This window comes from Stegastes partitus, unplaced genomic scaffold, assembly GCF_000690725.1.
Source record: "Stegastes partitus isolate 25-593 unplaced genomic scaffold, Stegastes_partitus-1.0.2 Scaffold729, whole genome shotgun sequence".
Taxonomy (NCBI): domain Eukaryota; kingdom Metazoa; phylum Chordata; class Actinopteri; family Pomacentridae; genus Stegastes; species Stegastes partitus.
Window position 1 is genome coordinate 185825 of NW_007578460.1, and position 21629 is coordinate 207453.

The 21629-nt window shown below is 43.2% G+C and overlaps 1 protein-coding gene across 2 annotated transcripts in view; it reads left to right on the top strand.

Moving 5' to 3' along the window:
• The window catches only part of smarcc1a (SWI/SNF related BAF chromatin remodeling complex subunit C1a), a 26883-nt gene extending 6967 nt beyond the window's left edge, over positions 1–19916 (top strand). For both annotated transcript variants that reach the window (XM_008291278.1, XM_008291279.1), the window contains exons 11-28: positions 244–374; positions 2154–2207; positions 2349–2386; positions 2564–2685; positions 3143–3214; positions 3321–3434; positions 3667–3820; positions 4341–4448; positions 4658–4717; positions 5147–5405; positions 6233–6394; positions 7494–7549; positions 8598–8751; positions 9523–9701; positions 10029–10163; positions 13770–14118; positions 14424–14549; positions 16452–19916. In XM_008291278.1, the coding sequence (XP_008289500.1) occupies positions 244–374; positions 2154–2207; positions 2349–2386; positions 2564–2685; positions 3143–3214; positions 3321–3434; positions 3667–3820; positions 4341–4448; positions 4658–4717; positions 5147–5405; positions 6233–6394; positions 7494–7549; positions 8598–8751; positions 9523–9701; positions 10029–10163; positions 13770–14118; positions 14424–14549; positions 16452–16543 (2365 nt within the window). In that variant the 3' untranslated portion in view covers positions 16544–19916. The remainder of the gene's footprint in view (positions 1–243; positions 375–2153; positions 2208–2348; positions 2387–2563; positions 2686–3142; positions 3215–3320; positions 3435–3666; positions 3821–4340; positions 4449–4657; positions 4718–5146; positions 5406–6232; positions 6395–7493; positions 7550–8597; positions 8752–9522; positions 9702–10028; positions 10164–13769; positions 14119–14423; positions 14550–16451) is intronic.
• Positions 19917–21629: the final 1713 nt, after the last annotated feature.

A 21629-nucleotide genomic window follows, 5' to 3' on the forward strand; every position in this document is an offset into this window, starting at 1 on the left:
GAGTCTCCCTGGTGTGTTTTAATAGTTTATGGACAACAATGAAGCTCTGTGGTGCAGACAAATAGAATATATCAGGCATTCGATGCCCGGGCAATACCTGTTTGAAGGATTCATTCATTGTTGTGTTTGAATTTTTGCTGAGATTTTTTTTTATATTTAAGAAATAAATATGTGCTGAATTGTGAAGTGTTTCCACTTGGATTTAAATAACCTATAATTTTCTTGTCTCTCTCTCTCTGTCAGGAACCCAGGGCCTCACTGGAAGCGACGAGGCCACCGAGGCGAAGAGGAGGACACCGAGGAGGACATGACAAAGGACTTGGATGACTCCTCGGCTGGTGCCAGCATGGAGGAGGGCAGCATGTCCAAGAATGGTATGTGCTGAGAGATGGGATGAAGCTGGAATCCCCCTTTCATTATTGCAGATCACATTAAACTGCTGGGTTGAAGCAGCAGTTTGTTGAAAGTTTCAAAAAGTTGTTAATTGTATTTTTACCAGGAATCCATTTTATGATCTGCTGCTGGAAATGTAAGCAGGTGCTGTCAAGGTCAATATAAGGATGATTAATAATACCGTGTTTTTGATTGTTTTATCTAGAAAATGTGAAAAAAAAAAAAAAGAAGTAAGAAGAGCTTCTCTAGCCCACTATACTTTTTTTCAAAACCCAAATACATTTAGTTAACAATGATAATAAAGATGGTAGGAATAAAAGATTGAACGGTTGACTGATGATGCAAATTGCAGATTAGTCCTGTATTATCTATTTGATAGTTTCAGCGTTTGTGGTTGGTGTGCCAGCATAAATGATGAGCAGAAAGTTGGCACGACTGCCTTCTTCCAGCTGGGTGAGCCTGAGGGCAAACGATTTGTAGTTAAACATTAGCAACACCACGGAAGATTTAACATTCAGCAGCTTGCCAATAGGCAAAGACACATGTTGACTGTATCAGATCACTAAAGAGTGGATGAGATGTGAATGATAGGAATGAGATTTTTTTACACTGAGAGTTATAAGCTCCCAAAATGAATGCAGCAAACTGCAGGACAGTATCTAACCTAAATGTGTTGTGCACACAGCTGCTTGTGTTTGTAAGAGCCAAGACCACGTCTATAAACAATGTTCTGGCGCTTTTAGTTAAGATTGAAAGATTGTGATGTTCTCATAAATCGGTCAGTTTTAAGGCCACAATACAGACATTAGAGGCTTTTAAGCAAATAAAAACAACATTCCATACAAAGAACAATTTAGTTACAGTTTATGTTTCAACATATTCAGGAAATTATGCATAGCTAAAACAAGGAGCGTCTAAGTGGTCGATAATCAGATGCTTAATGATAAAACGTTATCTCGTGGTTGATCTTGTGAGACTGAGGACAGCAGCGTTTGTCTTTCATTCTGTACAAGAGCATCATTCAGGTGCATCGACCCAGTTCAAGATTCAAACCGTGATGATAAGCAGAACCCTGTACATGTTAATGTAAACGTATTTTCAATCTATTGTACGCATGCATCTGCATTTCCATGTCAGGCAGAACTTCTTTTTTGAGCCTCCTCTTCAGTCACTTTTCTAAGTGTTACACTGATTTCTTTTCTGTACATATTTAGTCTTTGTCCTGTTTGTCCTTTTTAAAAAAAGGATCCGATTTAATTAGTTGCTTTTAAGTTGGAAATCTGTGGTGGATTGTCTGTGATTCCCTTTGTGGTTATCGTACACCGGAGCATAGCGATGACAAGAAAACCCACCAGAAAAACCTTCTGACTCTCGCATACAGACACTCTGTCTTCCAGTAAGAAAAGCAGCAGGACGGCCCGAGGATGGGTTTCTTTTCTTGATCCGAATTCCCTTTAAAGATTTCCTTTAAAACCAAACACACAACCCTGACGGAAAATGCTCTATTTAGACTGAGTCCCATTTGCTATGTCCCACTTTTGTCCCAAAAAAAAAATCTCCTCCTTTTTCACCAGCACACACACACACACACACACACACACACACACACTGAGTCTATTTTAGTGTCCTCTTTTGCAAAGCAGAGTGCCGGTTAATGCCTCCATGCCCACGGCTGAATTAGACTGTCTTTGAATATTTTTATTCCTCCCCCCTTCAATACTTCTCTTTGTTAATCTTTTCCTCTTTTGTTCCATGTGCAGCAAATTCAAAGAAAGACAGCGAGAATACTCCGGTCAAAGGAGGGAATGATTTGGGTGCGTATCCGTAATTGAATTTGTGTATTGAGTTGTTTATGAATTGCATTAACGGGTTGAATAATTTCAGTCCATTAATGAGTATTAGCCATGCAACAGTTAGTAGCGTGTCAGCTGAACACTGGTTTTATGGTTTTCCAGATGACATGGAAGATGATTCTGTGCTCTCTGGTGGAAAGGTAAGACAGCTGATGACTCTCTCTGTCACACAAAACACTGTAGACATGAGCGAGAAGGAAGGAATGTGTGAGAACAAGATCCAATAAGATCATCTTCATTTTCTTGCAGCAAACACGTCAATGTTGAGAAACTTTTTAAAATTTCTTGGCTTGGTCTGACTCTTTGTCTCTCGGCAGGACGATGAGGATCAAGGCAAAGGCGAAGTCAACCGACTGATGGACGCCAGCGAGGACAACGTGACCGAACAGACGCACCACATCATCATCCCCAGCTACGCCGCGTGGTTTGACTACAACTGGTAAGTGCTGTGGAATTGGAATAAACACAGCTGCAACACGAATGTCTCTTTTTTTCAACTTTTCATTCGGCCTGTACCTCTTTAACCTGCACTGTAGTAACAAAGGGTTGTAAGGCTTATAAGTCCATGTATTAATTTACCACCTAATCAAACACAATGGAGGGTAAGTACAAGAGTGGAGGGAGATAACAGACTTTGAAATTCAATTTGAAAAGGAGAGTTAGTGAGGTATTTTACCTTTGAAGGCGCTACATTACTCGGCATCTTCTTTAATTTTTAATTTGACTTAGAATTAAAGATGCACTTGATGACATATTTGCAGGTCACTGCCACTAATACGGCAGTGAAAATGAGCTTTGGTTCTAATTAAGGCAGAAGCTACAGTTGGGTTTTCATCATTGTAAAGGATTGAGTATCATTTTCCCTCTCTGATTTGTATTGTGTTTTTTTTTTATAGCATCCACGAGATTGAGAGAAGAGCCCTTCCTGAGTTCTTCAATGGAAAGAACAAGTCCAAAACTCCAGAGATGTGAGTTTATACACACACATACTGGCCACACAGTTTGCTATATTCTCAGAGTAATGCGTTTCCTCTAACGCCAGTCTCATTGTAATCCTTCTCCACTCCCAAACAGATACCTGGCCTACCGTAACTTCATGATCGACACATATCGGTTAAACCCACAGGAGTACCTCACCTCCACCTCCTGCCGCAGGAACCTTACTGGGGATGTTTGTGCCATCATGAGGTGCGCTAACTCCCTGGATTGTGCCACAATGCACGATTGGTTGTGGTGATTAAGTGTTGGGCTGAGAATAGATAAATAGTGCTGTAGCAGTTCAAATAACAAAACAAGTCACTTTATTGGTTTAGGTCATTTTACACTGTTTGGGAAAATAACAAACAATCATATTAATATTACCAAATGTTATCTTTTTACGAGGACAAGAGTGCCATTTGTCATCGCTGTCTTTCCCCAGGGTACACGCATTCCTCGAGCAGTGGGGTTTGGTGAACTACCAGGTGGACGCTGACAGTCGCCCGTTGCCCATGGGCCCCCCACCCACACCCCACTTCACTGTGCTGGCTGATACGCCCTCTGGCCTTATGCCCCTCAACCACCGACCCCCGCCGGTAAGAAAAACCTAAACGGGGAGAGAGAAAGTGGACTTTAGGGGGGACATATTGTGCTTTTTAGGGTTTTCTGTGTCATAATTTTATTGTGCTTGTAAAAAAGTCTGTAAAAACCAAGAATCTGTACAAAAGGGAGTTATTCTCTCCCACCAAAAACACTGCTCCTCACCTGCCTGACGTTCCTCGTTTCAGTCCAGGCTTCTCTTCGGTTGCTTATCTATGTCTCCATTTGCATAATGCTGCAACTCTTACTTTTGAGAGGCTGAAACCAAAGAATATTTGAGACTTGTATTGATTGCGAAAATAGTTGCAGTGTATTTTCATTCAAAACACTGAAGGGGGGGTTGTTTTTCACATGTACATCTGCTCAAAAATGCACCACATTATTCTCTCTGCCTTCCACCCAGCATTACATTTTGTACTGTTTCCACGACTAGCTTTACTTGTAAAACAGTATCGATACTAAAACAGCTCTGTGCAAACGTTGTTGATAAATTGCTTCTGGGTTTGATTCCTCCAGATTCCTCCTCCGCAGCCGATGCCCAACTTCGTAGGCAAAGACAAAGACAAGGCCATTGACCTGCAGAACTTTGGCCTTCGCCCTGATCTCTACAAGAAAAACATCAAGGTCTGCATCAACATCTCTAACACCTTTCCCTTATTTAGGATAGTGCGATTCGCTGTGAGCTTGTGAGTTTATTATAAAACAGCTACATGGAGTAGACATACTTCATTTAGATGGATAATAATGTCTTTGTTTGCTAGTCTGCTTCAAATACTGCTCCCTGCTTTCTGTTGCACATCTTTATGAGATGACTGGGCTTCTGTTCCCTACAGGGTAAAGCAGTCACCACCACCAGGGAGTGGACCGAGCAGGAGACTCTACTGCTGCTGGAGGTGAGTCCCACAGGACAGAAAAACGGAGAACCCTGTACAATACTACAAAGATGTTTTACTTCTTAGCTCTGAAATTGAAACAACCAGATGCCAATAACAGTGACGAGACACAAGATAGTAATTGCCCTCCGTCTCTTTTTCACTCTACCGACTGACTGCCAGCCTTTTTATCTTTGTTTTATTTCCTTGTCACTCTTAATTCTTGTGTCAGCTGTTATCCTTACACCCTTCTTGCCTCATCCTTCCTGGCTTTATAAGTCTACCTTTTTCAAACACACCTGGCTCTTTCTTAAAGTCTTGTGTACCGTCATTTCTGTCTCGTACACCTCACGCCTCTCTAATCTCTGATTGCCCTCCAACTGTTCATTTGCCTGGGAAACACATACAGAATGTCGTGACTGAGCTTTGTGTCCTCACTCCATCTTCCAGGCCCTGGAGATGTACAAAGACGACTGGAACAAAGTGTCGGAGCATGTGGGTTCACGCACCCAAGACGAGTGTATCCTGCACTTCTTGCGGCTCCCCATTGAAGATCCGTACCTGGAAAGCACGGAGACGTCCCTGGGCCCTCTGGCCTACCAGCCCATACCCTTCAGCCAGTCTGGAAACCCTGTCATGAGCACAGTAGCCTTCTTGGCTTCAGTAGTCGACCCCAGAGTGGCATCTGCTGCTGCCAAGGCTGCACTAGGTAAGGACTGGTGAGAGGAAGCTAAGAGCTGCAGCGCTGCATTGTTCATTTAAGATTGAGATGTTCTGGGTCAAATCTTCCTGTGATAAATCTATCTATATATTAGAACTACAATTCCAACATAGAAGCAGCGACATTAATAATATATCTGTACATTCAGGTTCAGTACGTTTAGCAGCTTTGTGCAGCCAAACAAATAGAACTACTATGATTGGATGCTAAATGTGAATTTTTATTTATTTATTTTTTTCTAATCACAATTGTGACTTTGGAAATTCAGATTCTTCACCATTGAGAAGCATATATATATTTTACAGTCCTGTTGAATCTCCAAAAGGATTGTTGCATGAATTACTGTGCGAATATCAATATTATGGCATTAGACGGTTTAAACTTAAATTGGATTATTACAGTTTAACCAGTAAACTGTGTTGTCATGTCAAATGTGTGTTCAACCAAAACAGCAACAGGATAAACGGTTGCAAATTCGCCGTTAAGCTTAAGCTGTTTCTCTCCAAGTTAAAAAGAAAACATCCAGCCTGGTGGGAAATTAGCATTGGTCCAGCTGTTTGAATCTAATTAATATATGTAGAAAGCCAAGAAAGAAAAGACAACCACAGATACATCAGAGCTGACAAGAAACTGACAGAGCAACTGCACACACTGTGAAGATGTTGCTCGTACTGTGGTTAAAATCTGCACATTGTGGCTAATAAACTGCACAAATGGACAGACAGTAAAATCTGGGAACTATCTGAACACTACATGAAATCATCAACAGAATCGTCATATTATGGCAGTTAGGAACTGATGATGATCTTTTGCAGAGGAGTTCTCTCGTGTGCGTGAGGAGGTGCCGGCTGAGTTGGTGGAGGCTCACGTGAAGAAGGTGCAGGAAGCCGCCAGGAGCACTGGCAAGGTGGACCCCGCTTTTGGCCTGGAGAGCAGCGGCATTGCTGGAACTGCCCCTGAGGAGCCAGAAAAGACTGGTGAGTGTCCTGTGTCCAGGTGTAGTAACGGTAGTGAGATTCACGTCTCCGAACCAACCTGGAAGATCTCTATCGCATGTATAAAAGGGTTATAAAAGTGCAATACCTGTGACAAGGATTTATTTCCAAGTATCATCGGGTATCTTCCCAGGGGTTGGGTGGTTTTGTGATGTCTGCAGCCACTGGAGGGCAGCAGATAGCAGCAGCATCACGAGGAGGCTACTGGGCAGGGAGAGGCCTCATCGATGCAGATTACTGCTGTGTGTGTGTGTGAGGAGATGTCAAGGCTAAAGAGGAATGAACAAAGTCATCACTCTGTCATTTAGTCTTATCCTATTTTTTTTTCCTGGAATGATTATCGTCTCCAGAATATCAGGCGGAGATGATGAGTGTTTGTTGACAGTGGAAGGTGATGCACATGTCTGTATTCAACAGCAAGCTTTGAGCAATACAGGAATCTGTGTGTGTGTGTGTGTGTGTGGGTGTGTGTGTGTGCTGCTGTGGTAACCGGTGGATTAAAACAACGGTGGCAGATGGGGCAGGGGAGTGGGAGGAGGGGGAGCAGAAAACTGGGTCATCTCACACTGCCATGCGCTTATCGCTTTCTCTCTATTTTGCTTTGTGCTTTCTTGAAAACAGTCTTTTTTTTTTTTTTCCCTCCTGCTTTTATCCCCACACCACCCACACCCACAGACACGCCAACAAAACAGCAGTCATGTGTTATGCCTGACTTTAATGCCCTCTTGAGCCACAATTATAATCAATAACCTTAAATGTGTTCCACGCCTCGCTCGGCCTGAAGCACTCCACTTTACACGCAATCAATATTCAAACCCTTAACACTCACTGGAGCGCACCGGTGACACGGTTTAACACTCAGCCGCGCACATGTACTCGCTCGGTCACGTGTGCTTGGCCGTTTGTGCAAATGTTCACACGCTTCACGTCTCTTCACTTTAACTGTTTCTAACCAATGTTTCCTCAAAAACATCATTGTTGATGTTGTTTAGTAAATCAACAAATGCAGGTTTTTTTCTTTACAGTATTGTGTGTGTGTCTTTTCTTGTGTGAGTAATGCTGATTTTTCTGTCACTTCCAGAAACCACAGAGCCAGAAAAGATGGACACAGACTCAGACTCCCAGCAGGCCGATAAGGTGAGACCACCTTTTGTTTTAACTCCCACGAGAAGATCAAACTCTGACAGCACAGATATGATTTGAATACATTGTTGGTTTTGGACCTTTCATTCATTGAAATGTGGGCAATTAGAACAATGCAAGCTATCACCAGACTCAATGTGGAAATATTTGCATGAGTTCCTGCATTTATGCCTCAAAATGTCAAGACTAACTGTGACCAGTTAAGTGTCGCTTTAGAACAGAGTCTCAGATCATGTGCTTTTGTCAGACTGTGCGTGACCTTGACATGGATCAGCAGTTAGAAGCGTTCATGTTGAATATCTTTTATAATTGGCTTCTTGCGCCGTTGCAGACATTCACGCTGCTTTTTTCCCAGTCGTTCCATTACTATTCACTTCACTCGTCCTTTCTCCCATGTGATGCTTGAACTTTATTTTTTTCCACTCGTCTGCATGTTGTCCTCGTCTCCTGGTTCGGAAAGGCCCAGCGGGTGAATGTAATGGCGTTGTCTAATGTTCGAGCTCTGCTGGGAGGCTCGGTGGCTGATGACTTCCTCATTATCGTCCATTAACCAGAGTCAGGCACTTTGTCCAAATCACAGCGATCATTCCCCAAAAGTGAACGGGGTCAAGATTTGATTAATCCATGTGCCCTGAGTGTGACAGCAGCCACTCGCTAAGCAGGATTATTAACCTGTTGATAACCGTTTGTCAAATTTCTGACACCTTTTGTATTCATGCAGTAAACCTCTGGTAGGTCTTACTTGCATTTCTTTAGCAGAGGTGTTTTTTTTCTTTATTTTTTTGAGAGGAGGTCATGCTTACCCCTCTCCCAACCCTCCGCCTCTTTCACCCAGGCATTGAACTCCCAATGGCAGAGGCCTGGAGAGAGCTTGCTAGTGGCTCCTCTCATGATAGATGCTGCAGCAAGTGATGACACTAAACCTCACGTGTATTTCCCAAATCTCAAGTCAGATCTTCAAGGTCAGACTTGTAACGCAAGCCTTGCCTCGTGTCCTCTGCGTGGGTTCTCATCATTGTTTGTCTGCTTCCTCACCCTTCAGGCCGAGTTGAAGGACGAGGCAGAGAAGCCCAGCGAGTCTGCAGAGAAGAGCGACAAGACGGAGGCGACGGAAAAGGTGAAGAAGGAGGGAACAGAGACATCGGAACGCGAGGAGGAGACTGAAGAGGGAGGGGAGGCCAAGACAGCTCCAGCAGGTAACACTGACAGAATGAAAGAAAATGTCCATCAGACTTATAAGCATAAACGTTGAGGTCTATAAAATGTCAGGAAGTAGTGATAAACGGCCCCCACAGTATCCTAAAGCCATTGTGATGTCAACAAGATATTGAGTTTACTACAACAGGAAATGAAGAAAGGCAGCAAGTACACTCACTAAACAGTTAGAAATGGGCCACACTTGGAATTGTTGGTTAAAAAAACATCATTAAATGCCCCCCTTCATAAATACAATCCCTTTCTGTTTTACAATGGTTTGGTAAAAATGGAATGCCTTGCCTCTGTGTCCACACATGCCTCTGCAATTACACTGTAAAACAACTCTAAACCACACAACCACCAGCTATAATATTGTAGTAATTCAGTCATACTTGTTTAAAACTGATTCTGAAGAAGAGTTATAATACAAAAAGCCCCACCCTGCAAGTTTCTGTCACTGTCATCAATACACTGCAGTTTAAAGTTGGAAGTACTTTGCACAGATGCGTCTTATAGCGTATAAAAACACCATATTACCAACTTGATTTTTACAGTAGGGGCTCTTTAAATTGAACAGCTGATTATTTGTGGATATATTACCTTATTGTTTGAGCTTCACATCCAATACAGACGACACCCACAACTGCTTGGTCAATGTTTTCAGCGCATGTCCTTTAAAACTTCTATACAACAAGTGCAGAAGGACATTATATATGTTGAAGGTGGGAGTCAGAAAACACTTTTAAAATTGCTGTCTTCATCCACATCAGACAAGGACAAGGAGGAGACTATGGAGACGTCATCCTCGGAGCAGGAGAAGGATAAGGAGGAGAAGGCGGTGACGGAGGAGGGCGAGGACAAGAGGAAGAAGCTGGAACATGACATCGGCGAGGGAAACATTGCCACTGCAGCTGCTGCTGCCCTGGCATCTGCTGCCACCAAGGCCAAGGTGAGGCTGCAGGAGTGCCGACGAAGAAAAGTCAAACAAAACTTTTATCTACTCAAAATCTCTGATTCCGCTATTGTCAGTGTCTTGTGTTGCTTTTCTGTACCACAAAGTTTCATTAATATGGAACACTGAATTTTTTTCTAAACATGAGTAAATTGCAAAGCAGGAAATATTTAAAAAGGTAGATCTCCAGCAGAGAATTTATCAGCAAACTCAAGTCAATAAGTCCAAATATGTGCTCTGAACCTCATGATATCATTGCAGTGTAACAGGCGTTTGGCCTTTGATTATTAGATATTTATGATCTGCGTGTGTTCTTCCTCTCAGCACTTAGCAGCAGTGGAGGAGAGAAAGATCAAGTCCCTGGTCGCTCTGCTGGTGGAGACCCAGATGAAGAAGCTGGAGATCAAGCTGAGGCACTTCGAAGAGCTGGAGACCATCATGGATCGCGAGAAAGAGGCGGTGAGTCAGAAAGATGCTGCTGTGCCAGAGAGTCGAGATTAAATGTGGATGTTGTGGGTCAGTAAATAATGACGTTAACTGGAGCTCCTCCTGCAGTTAGTGCAGTTTTAATGTGGCTATATAAAAGACACATTTACAAACTACTCACATTTAAAGTCAGATGGCTTAATATCATGCATTTATCAGGAAGTGAAGAGCACACTGGACTGTATTTTGACCAACACTGAGGTGTTCAGTTTCTTATAGACATGTTAATTAAACATCTGTCTGATATGTTTAGATTTACCCTTCTTATTTTTCCACCATATTTCTTTATTAGCTACTTGCATCAAATACTGGAGGTCCTAATGCAAACCACCTTAAGTGATTGACATGAATGAAAGCTTCTGTTGGCCTTGTCAAGCTACGGCATTTCTTTCTTCTCAGAAACTGGAACATAGATTACCAACATATAGACAGCATGTTAACCAGACTACAATCTGTACAATGTAAACAATCAGTCAGAAGTTTAATTATAACAGTTATGAATAAGCGTTAATTAGCTGCTGTAATGATAGCAGCTAAATAAAGCTGAGATGTTGTCTCAACTGGTAAAGGTAACAGTCAGTGCTGAGTAAGAAAATGGGGCCTGCAAAGTTATTGTGAATGTGGGTTTATTTTTTCCAAACAATAAGAGCAAGGAGAGATTAAAAAAAGTTTAATAACAGCTTTTTTTTAGCAAGAGCTTTGCCAACTGCATCCCAAATACTGTATCTGCCTGGTGAAAGGATGATGGCCTGATGGAAAACTTTTCCTAAATTACCAATAATCCAAGCAGATCAGTCATCATTTAATCCTTTGCCTTTGTATTTGCATAACATGGAATCGGTTAGGATTAGGCCGTGTAAATCCACCATTTCTGTAGTTTGTCAGTCAGACTCACACTCTCTCCTGTCAATCTCTTAAAGCGCTCAGGATCGTTTTCTTCTGACGGTTTGTATTTTTCTGCCCTGTTGAGAGCCATAATTCCTGGCATTCTAACAGATTTACTCCCCGTTTTAATTTCAGCAGTAAAGACATCAGGAGACAACATTAAAATGTTTTTATTCTTTGTAAATACCTTTTCTCTGTGGCAGAATAATACGTTCCAATCACTGAGAAACTCTGTGAACAAGGCCTGAACTATTTATTAACATGTGATGGGGTGTTTATACATGAGATATTACTAAAAGCATGACAAAGAGGACGTCATGAATTTTTAAAACCATTCACACGACAGTTTAAACACTCTGTCAAACGAGCTGGATGACCACAACTGCAACCCTTCGTGATTTGCGGCTGTGTCTCAGGTGGTAGAGCAGTGAGGTTGGCGGTTCGATCCCCAGCCCCTCCACAGTCGAAGTGTCCTTGGGCAAGACACTGAACCTGAACTTGCTCCCAATGGCAGGCAGCACCTTGCATGGCAGCTCTGTCACCATTGGTGTATGAATGCGTGTGAATGGATGAATGAGAAACACATTGTAAAGCGCTTTGAGCGCCGCTAAGGTATAGGTCCATTTAACAGTATTCAGTGTCTAACGAACCCCACTAACAAGGGGGAGGAGCAACAAACCCCCAATTAAAACTGAAACTCAGGTGTTAATGACTCCTTTAGGATATAAGTATCTGGAACTGGTGAAACGCCTTCAAGGAACTCATTCATACAAGAATAACCTGGATGACTGAGAATCTTCACAGACAGCATTCAGTGTTTAAAGTTTCTGTGTTTTATGCAATAACATGGCTCTAAATAGTGAGTTAATCCTAGACATTTGGTTCAAATTTAAAGCAAAACATACCTTCTTTTGGCTGGTTATTTACCTGAATGGGTTTCCCAAATGTTAATATTTTATGAGGATTTAAGCCCCCCATCCACTATATTAGTGCTAAGTATACACAAGTCTGTTTGGGAAACTCAAAAATCAGGAAAGTTTGTGCTTTGCTGAAGAACTCACCTCTGTTCTGACCAAGTTTTGATTTACTGTCTTGTTTGTTAGAAGTATTAGATCGGCCTTAAAAAGGTTTAGTTTGAAGATAAAGACTTTGAAAACAATTTTCAAAAACAAAGAAATGTCCAACAATAGGAAACTATTTAATTAATTTAAATGAAATACACTTTTTGTTTTAGTATTATCCAGAAGTGAGCCAGGATCACACAGTCTGTGGTTGCTATATTTACACGAGTAGCCGGTAAATATTTAGTCCATCAGCATGTTGTGACCTCTCAACAAGCTGCTCCGTCCAAATCTTCCCCAGAGACGACAGAGACAACCCAGCATTAATTTCTTTGTGAGCTCCCAATAAAACATTTTCCAGAGCGGAGCAGTTACTTTGTGAGGCAAGTCAAAGTGTTTCTTGCCTCAACTGGGCAAATTAATGACTCCTTGCTCTTGTGTGTGTGTGTGTGTGTGTGTGTGTGTGTGTGTGTGTTCTGCCCCGGACAATCCCTGGAGACGCTAGTGGGAGCATAAAACTGTGTTTTCGCGGTGGCGGCGTCGGGAGCGTAGCCCAGTTTCACAGCTGTAAACGGTGCATGAAAAGGACTCTGGTTAAAGAAGCTTTTTGGAGACTGGAGAGGAACCAACCTTCTGCTGCCGCTGCTGCCATAAGCCATAAAACACTGAACCTCTAAAAACAACAATGAGCCACACAGTTTTGCAAAGAAAACCAAAACAGTTTTATACAGAGTGCTAAGACTTCACAGAACCGCGTGTTCTCCGTCTTATCTACAGGCATGGAAGCAGGCGCTGAAATGAACCCTCTTTTCCCTTTTTGATTGTCCAACAGTTCTGCAATAAAGGCTTCAAGAAGTACTTTACCCAAATCAATGAAAGGCAGTTCTTCTCTGTTTGGCCTTATTTGAATCCAGCCATGCAAAGGTTTTGTTTTATATGTTGAGGTTTTGAGAGATTCACCCCTGTGCCTTCAAACACAGAAACAACACTTTGCGGTCAGCTATGTAAATCTTATCTAGAGGGACCACAGTACTGTTTCTGCAAAGACAAGCTGCTGGTGATTCTTTTTTTTTTAGCATAATTTTCCAATGCTGTCAGTATTAGGAAGTCAGATTCCCTCCGCTCTGTTGTGTTGGGGTTGCTGTGAAAATTTCAGAGGCAGATCACGTTAGGGATGCCTCCAGACTGCTAGCTTCGTTTTAGATCCAGTTCCAAGGTGGTAAAACTTTTTACTTGTAGTTTGTGCATTATATCGTCTCAGTCGTCGTTGTTTTTTTCATGGATTTTGTTTCTGAAATTTCTCTGTGTCATTAGTGATGCTCTTTTATGAACATCATTGGAGTTCTCCTCTTCCTCAGAGGGGGATGGTTGAGCCTACATAGCCACAGTATTAATAAGTTGGCCAAGCAATGAATGAAGCCGTCTAAAGCAGAGGCAGTGTATAATCTGTAGGTCTACTGCGTTTTGTCAATGTGGCCAGCTAGCTAGCCAGCACGGAAGCTACTTTATCGAGGCATTGCACGTAGAATCCTGTTAGTCACCAGCCTTTGGTGATGGGTGGCGGTTGTTGTTGGTGATCACAAGTGTCTTCATTTAATCGTTTTCTTCTTGCTGTCTGCGTCTCTCTGTGCAGTTGGAGCTTCAGAGGCAGCAGCTGCTCACCGAGCGTCAGGCGTTCCACATGGAGCAGCTCAGATACGCAGAGATGAAGGCGAGGCAGCAGATGGAGCAGCAAGCCGCCGCTGCAGCCGCTGCCGCCGCCCAGGCCCAGGGACAGGGGCAGGCGCCTGGATCTGGACCCCAGTCTGGGCCCCCTCCACCGGGCATGCACCCTGGAGGACCCCCACCACACCATGGAGGACCTCCCCACCACGGAGCACCCCCAGCACACCACGGAGGGCCCCCTCCTGGGGCGGCAATGCACCCTGGCTACCCCCCAATGGGTCACCACCCCATGGCCCCTCACCACCCAGGCCAGACAGGTAGGAGATTAGAAAACAGTGCAGGTGTTTCAGGACATACCGTGTGTGACGGGGAGACAGCTTTATGTTACAAAACTAGCAGACCTAAAACAGGAAAAGTTCTTCCACTGCTCAGGGAATGTTCTGTGAAATATTATAGCTTGTTTTAAGGATTTCATTGGATCAAATGCCACGCTGTGTTTTGTTTCTGGTTTGAAATGGCTGATGAAGGTTTTATTAGATTCATAGCTCCCATTCGATCCCTCGTCCTCTTCCCCAAACCTCCCTGTCTCTGACCTGTCTCCTCCATACTCTCCACACTACAGGACCGATGGGACCAGGCCAGCCGATGCCGGGACGTATGATGTCCGGTCCGCCCTCTGCTGGCCCCCCTCCTGGTGGCATGCCTCCCATGATGCCTCCACGCCACCCTGGAGCTCCCAACGGCATGTGTGAGTACAAAAACCTTCTCATCATGTTTGCATTGTGTGTGTTTATGTACAAGACTTGTTTGTCTGCATATATCAGAGCATCAAGCAAATGCATGGTGATTTATTCTTGTTGTTGTTGTGTACACATTTAATTGACCAAAACCGGCGTACCCTACACTGTGGGGTATGTTTCTAAAATCCCTCACGGCCAAAGAAAAAAACAGAAAAAGGGATTCTGGCAATCTAAATATTACTGTGACCCAAAGCTGACAGCTGGTATTTACTTTGAATGTCAGCTGCAGCTAAACATTCAAATCATTGCTGCTTATTAGCATCACATCACAAACCGAGGCAGTAGTTTGCATAATGTCTACAACCTTTTTTTTTTTTAGTTTGCAGCCAATCAGGCAGCAGCATAATGATATGTTTGTAAGTCTTTGACAGCTGTTGTGTTTGTGTTTCCACCTGTGCTATAGTCGCTGTTTGCTTATAGACACTTTAGGAAATGGAGTTTGTTAACCAAAGTTTTCCTTTTTGATATTTCTGGATCACTCTAAATAGAGGTTTTCCAGAATTCTCATCGCCTGGAGAAAGTGACACAAGCAGCCGTTGTAATAGGGGCCTGTAAACATGCAACGAAAAAGGATAGCAACGTGCAAACCAAGAGGCAACCAAAACCCCTCAAAAGTGTTTTTTACACTAATAATGGTGAAGCTGAACTACAAGGTGTTCACCTCTTTGGGAACTCATTGGGAGCATCTTGGTGGTTCAGTGTCTTGTGAAAGGACACGCTGGCATGTAAAGTGTCCGAGGATTGAACCACCAAACTTATTGGACATCCTGTTCTCCCACCGGAACCAAAATAAAATCCCAATGTTACATTTTTTGCTCCTCGTGCAACAAACATTTTGAAGTAGTTTGGCTCGTTGTCCAGCAGAGGGCGCTCTTAAAGTTCACCAACAACTTGACCTATTGCATACAGTCGTAAAATAATAAATAAAATGGAGGACAGTAGCTGCTAAAGGCGTGCCGATTGGATGGCCGCTCAACCATCTGAGGAGAAGCGTGTCGAGATGTTCTGGGAGCTCGGCTGTAGTTTGGAAAGTTTGTCGTCTTCGTAAAAAGTTGCTGCTTCAACAAAACAAATCTGAGGACTTGCTGTTCAAGTGACGTAGCAAAGGCACCAGAAATGAGTGGAACAATGTTATCCTGTGTGCCTGTTGAAGACCCAGCGCAGCGGTATGACACCACGTAGTGATAAGACTAGACTGAGTGGTCCAGTACCAGCAGATGGACGTGACGGACCCTGAAGTCCAACTGGTTGGATTCCTGTACACTTCAACAAATTACACGTTAGTTTAAGGTTGACAATTAACTTATTTTTTAAAATTCAAGATAAAAAAGCATCAGCCTTAGTGGGTACTTTAACCACCGACTAGTTCCTTTAAGCCCTTTATCTGGGTTTTCAGTCTATAGCTTTGAGAGCATTATGCAGATTGGCTGATGTTTCAAGAAGCAGCTGCTTCATTCTTGCCTGCATCAACACAAAACAGCGATGAGCTTAACAAAATGTGAAGGTGGACCTTTAAAGATCTATTTCTCTTTAGGAATTAAAACTGCCCCTGAAGGTTAAGAGGCAGAGATAAAGAGCCACGTTGAACCTGGACTGTCTGCTGCTGTGATGTCAACGCCAGTAATTCAAAGCACATGGTCTCTTTAAAGCCTTTAAACAACATATATTTGACGACTCTCCCTAAAGCTGTGCTTGTTTTTGACCTGTGAACAGTGAAACCAAACCACTATTGTCCCTTTTCCTATTGTGCAGAGGATACTAGACGTTTTTATGTCAGAACCGATCAGACTTCAGACCCACTGAGCGACCTTTATGTCTTGCACTAAAAACAGCATCTTCCCTCTTCCCAGACCCCGGCCCACCACCTGCACAGCCTGAAGCGATGCCCGTGGCTCCCGTGGGTCCTCCGGCGCCTCAGAGTGGACGAGTGGCCGACAACTAAGACCTACACACACACACACACAAATACACACAGAAGCACACATGCATACAACTAACTCTGTCTCTGAGCATCAGCCCCGTTTTGATGGCCTTTGCTACTGGCTCGATATTTTTTTCCCCCCTCAACACTCAAAACTACCATAAACATCATCACAGGACACACACACACACCCAGACAAACGCACACACACACACTCAGGGTTCAGTGGCAAAGGTAACCCGACTCTTCACACACACACACGTGCAGACTTCCTCTCAGGGCACAGCGGCAAGGGTCGTCTAGTGATAAACACTGTTTTCTGCTCGGAGGTTGGCGAGAATGACCCTGTGTACAGAAAACGGAACAAAGGAGACGGAACAGATTTTTAAAAAACAATATCTGTCTCACCTTTTTTTCCCCTCCTCCTCCTCCTCCTGCCCTCTTTCTAGTGCTGTTTGAAATGACACTGTAACCCTTCCCGTCTCACAACAACAACAAAAACACACACACCTCTTCTTGTCTGGTTCCTCTTTCTCCAGGACAAACACTAGGGGGAGCTAGTGAGACCGGTCAGACATGCAGGGGTGTGTGTGTGTGCTCAGCTGTAACACACACACAAACACACACAGGAGGCAAGCTAATTGTTGAGACGATAACACGAGTACAACACACACACACACAGAGGACCCAGCCTGCCCTCGCTCTTGTCTTGTCGAGTATCTACCTCTCGCTCCTCTTTAAATCATACACTGTAGTTCTGCGTGTGTGCGTCTGTGAATGTGTGTGTGTGTTAGACAGAGGGCTGTTTGATGGCGGTTTGTGCCTTTTTTCTTTTTTCTGTATATGTACGAAGTAAATTTTCTTCTGCACTAGTTGAAACGAAAGTGCAAATGTGATAAAGACAAATCCTCACGTCTGCAGGAAAGTAGTTCTCTAATCTGTTTGACGAAGCGCGTCCTCGTGTCTTGACCCAAACAAAGATGGCAGCTGTAAATTAATGCTACTTAACTGTGTCCGCGTCCAGGTTTAAGCTGCCCTTCGTTAAGGGAAACGTTTGTCTCAACAGGATGTAAAGAGCTTTGTCTTAATTATCGACTGGGGTTTTTGTTTTTCCTGTTACATTTCAAATTACAAAGCTGGCATTATTAATATTTATATATTTTGTTGTTGTCAACACATCCCATGAAAAAACCAAAACAAGTGTCTTAGTACTTCTTGACCTTAACTGAAGATGTAAATGTGAATGGAAAGGCTACACACTACTAAAACTCTCACAAATCAAACAGGAAAAAGAGAAAAAAGAAAATGCATTAGTCTGGATCTATTTTCAGCTGCGGATTAATCTGGTGCTCTAAGATACAGCAAGGCTCACTGATTTGAATAACAATTGAGCCCTGCAGCACAGAGGAGCGTTCTTGGTTTGGGTCTTTTATTGCATTTTTTGGGTAAAAGTTTCAGATCTAAATGACACGAGAGGCACAAGCCGGGGCCTTGGTCCGACCACCGGACCGGCGACAGGCGGCCATCGTTCCTCCTTCTGTCACACCACCCGCAGCGCTGCGACACACACACACAGAAATGTAAGCTAAGCTGAGGCGAACACTGGAGGCTGCATGCACACACCGACTTGGCCAGACCCTGCCACAAAGCACTGGAGACACACACACACTCACACTTAGACACACAACATCACACACACACACACACGTAATCTCCTGCTGACCTTCACGCAGCCTTTACAGACGGGGAGACGCTGTGATGCGGCTGAAGCATCAGAACATGACGACGCTCTTCTTCGGCGCGGTGGGCTTCTAGATGTTTTTAGGTGCTGATACTGTAGCGATTAAACCCCGCCTCTCTCCTCACCTACCGCCTAGTGCTGCCTACCTCGCTAACACTCCCCCCCCTCCCCACCCCTCTACTTTTTCGCATCGCTTTCCAGCCACTGTAAAACTCAGCAATATCCAAACTCCTGCGTGTCGATGCGCAGAAACACACTGAGCTACGAAGCAAATCGTGACCGTTTAGTCCTCGGATGCTGCGTCCTGTGATGTTGCAGTCAGTGAAAAACAAACAAGGGGAGCAACCACTGAGCTGAAACGATGAGCGAGATTTAAAAAAAACAACGTTCAGACACTATTTTGCCAAACAGTCCTGAGTTCCAGCTTCTCGGTTTTCTTAAATGATCAGCAATCGAATATTTTAGACCGTCGGCGGTTTAAAATTCAACAGTTGGGCTTCGCTTTTCACATCTTCTAACTTTCTTTCTTTGTCTTTTGAAGCTGAATAAGTCGAGAAAATCATCAGTAGAATAATAAAATGATGCCTAGATGCGGCTTCTTTCTTTTCATTGTCGGTTAAGTGTTTAATGTCCAACCAGAAGCTATAAAACTGAAAAAAAGGAGATAAAATTGGCTTAAAATTGATATTTTTCTTCTTTAATTCTGATTAAGCTGTTGGCTAAACAGTCCATCAGAAGCTTTTTTGTTTGTCTGTGGTTAAATCCACAATGTTTCTGAGCATTTTAAGGATTTCTTGTCCTCGTTGGCCAAAAAGTTTGGATTGAAACTTGATATTTGAAACAGCAGTTGAGCAAACAGATGCTCAGACGTCTGCTTATAATGTTCAGGAGGAGGAAAAAAAAGTTTGTTGTTCTGTCAGATAATCACTTTCAGCTCCAGTTGACGATATTCCCCCTTCCACACGATACTTGAATCACCTTGAATTTAAGGTTAACGAGCAAGTTGGCTTTAAACACAGTTCACCTGTCGTCACAGTCGCCACGCGAGGTCGTTTTAATGTGAAGTCTGAACCTGAGCTGACTCCTCTCCCCCTCTTCGCTAGCACTGTTAGTATCTCTGCTACCTCTTCCTCGTTCATCCGCTAGCTACCTCTTCTAGAAAATCTTCCTCTTGCTATCTGCTACCTCTCTGCGCACCCCTTCGCTACCTCTCGTTCCTCTTTCCTTTCTATTCTGTTCCTCTTATCTCTTTTTCTTTCGCCTGCCCACACGACTGCTGCACCATTGCCCTCTTCTCACGGTCTGTCGGAAGAAGAAGAAGAAAAAAAAACAAAACACACGTACGATCATTCACTCGCGCTCTCACTCGCCGTGCCCTCCTTTGTCCCATTCAACATCCTACCAGGCTTGTTATGTAATATCACCTAAATATGACGGGACTCCCCCCTTACATATATTATCTTTAATCGATACCTTTTCTTTTGTGTTAATGGTAATGTATTTTTAAGGAGAAGTTTTGTGTAGATGGAAGTTATCTCTGTTCTTTGTAGCATTTGTTTTCTTTTCTTTCTTTTTTTTTGTTTTTTTTATTTTGTATGGGGTCTGTTGGTACTTGGACCTAGACACTGTCGAATAAACTGTGTTTTGTATGAGGTTGATGTTTGGGTTTTTAATGATTAACTCTCCTCTCTTTGGACTCTACCAGTTTGAGTAAAAGTCGTAATAACACAGCGTTGAAGCTTTAACCTAACATCCCCCTCCAGTCACGCATGAAGACATAAATTATGCCTCATATGGTTTTTGGCCCCAAAAAGCTTCATTTAACTCGTGAAAAACTTTTAAAAGCTCCTTGTTGAAAAATTCAGCATCTTTGAATAAGTAACTTTTGGTCATTTTTACTGTTAAACTGCTTAAAACAAGACCTGTGGGGCTTCATCGTGAGGCGACGCTTCACATTTTATGAGTCGGGTGTTACAAGTAGTTCTGACCAACGCAACCATGAAGGAACAAGTCAGGGGTCTCAAACTCAAGTTACCGGGGTCCCCTGGAGGTAGAGTCTGGGTGAGGCTGGGCCGCATCGAGTATCCCCCAATGAAGGGTTTCAAGTGTTCAATAAAAAGGTACAACTGATCCAATCTTCTTAAATGGTTCTTCAGAACATGGGCTCCTCTTACCTCCTCCTTGCTGCCAGAGACCTGGCAGCGCTTCCTCTGACACAGCTGAGCCACATTGGGCTGGAGGGAGGAAACAACTGAGACCCTCAGTTTGGCCTGAAGATGCTCATCAGTAAGTTTGAACCTGAAATTTGACTTATTGGAGTTCATGGTGGAGGAGAGCTTTTCACACAAATAGAACAAAACATGCATTTGCACTGGGTGACAGGATGTATGTTCCCTCCACTCGGTGACTCTCCCGAATCACATGTCAAGTGACGAATGTTGCTAATTGATGTTGCTGTCACGAGCCTGAGCTATGGTAGCCCACAGGTGATAAACATAAAATGTCCAGGGCAGCGACTCACCAGGTGCATGTGAGAAAAACGCACTAACGTTAAAGTTTGATGTCAAGTAGGGGGTCACAAAATATCATCTGAGACACCTGGAATAATGGAAACTCAAAGATTTATCTATGCGGAGTTATTTTTGAGCATTTTTAAGCTGATTGTTTTGTTTTTCTAACCTGCAGCTTTACTGTTTTCATTCAACCTCAACAGCAAGCAGCAGCCTTCAGTGGAAACGCTCTAATGAAACTACACTGTCTGCTTCTAGACCAACTGTTGAGCGAAGTCGAGCACATGGAGCCGTACTTTCCCTCAGAATGGGTAAAAATCTGAGCTAAAAGAGAACACGGGACGTAACCTTTGCTAAGTGGCTTGTTAATGCTAATGATGTGGGCTAAAGAAGTGGGATTAAATGACATTTGGAGCTGGCAAATGGCACCAGGAAGGGTTTTTTCCCTGTTTCAGACAGAACAAGTGTGAAATTATGGAAGGAGAGCAAAGTGGTGCCACGTAAACTCATGACGCTCCGTTTAAACCAGCTTAGGTGCTTATTTATAACTTTAAAAAAATCAGTTTTATTCAGTTGTTTTTCGGTGCTTTGTAGTCTTGTGAATTGTGTTCTTCTACTTTCAGTCTAAAACAGTGGATCATAACTTGTGAACTTGACAAATTCAGTAGAAAAAAAGTGCAATGTTGTGGCTGTATGAAATAGAAAGTACAAGTCGCTGCAACCTGGATATGAAAAGTCAACACACACCTGTTTAGTTGAAGGTTTTTGTGATGCTGAAAGAAAAATAAATCAAGACAAATCACGTCAGGAGATCTTCTGCTTTTATTGTGAAATTAAGGCAAAAAACAATCAGGAT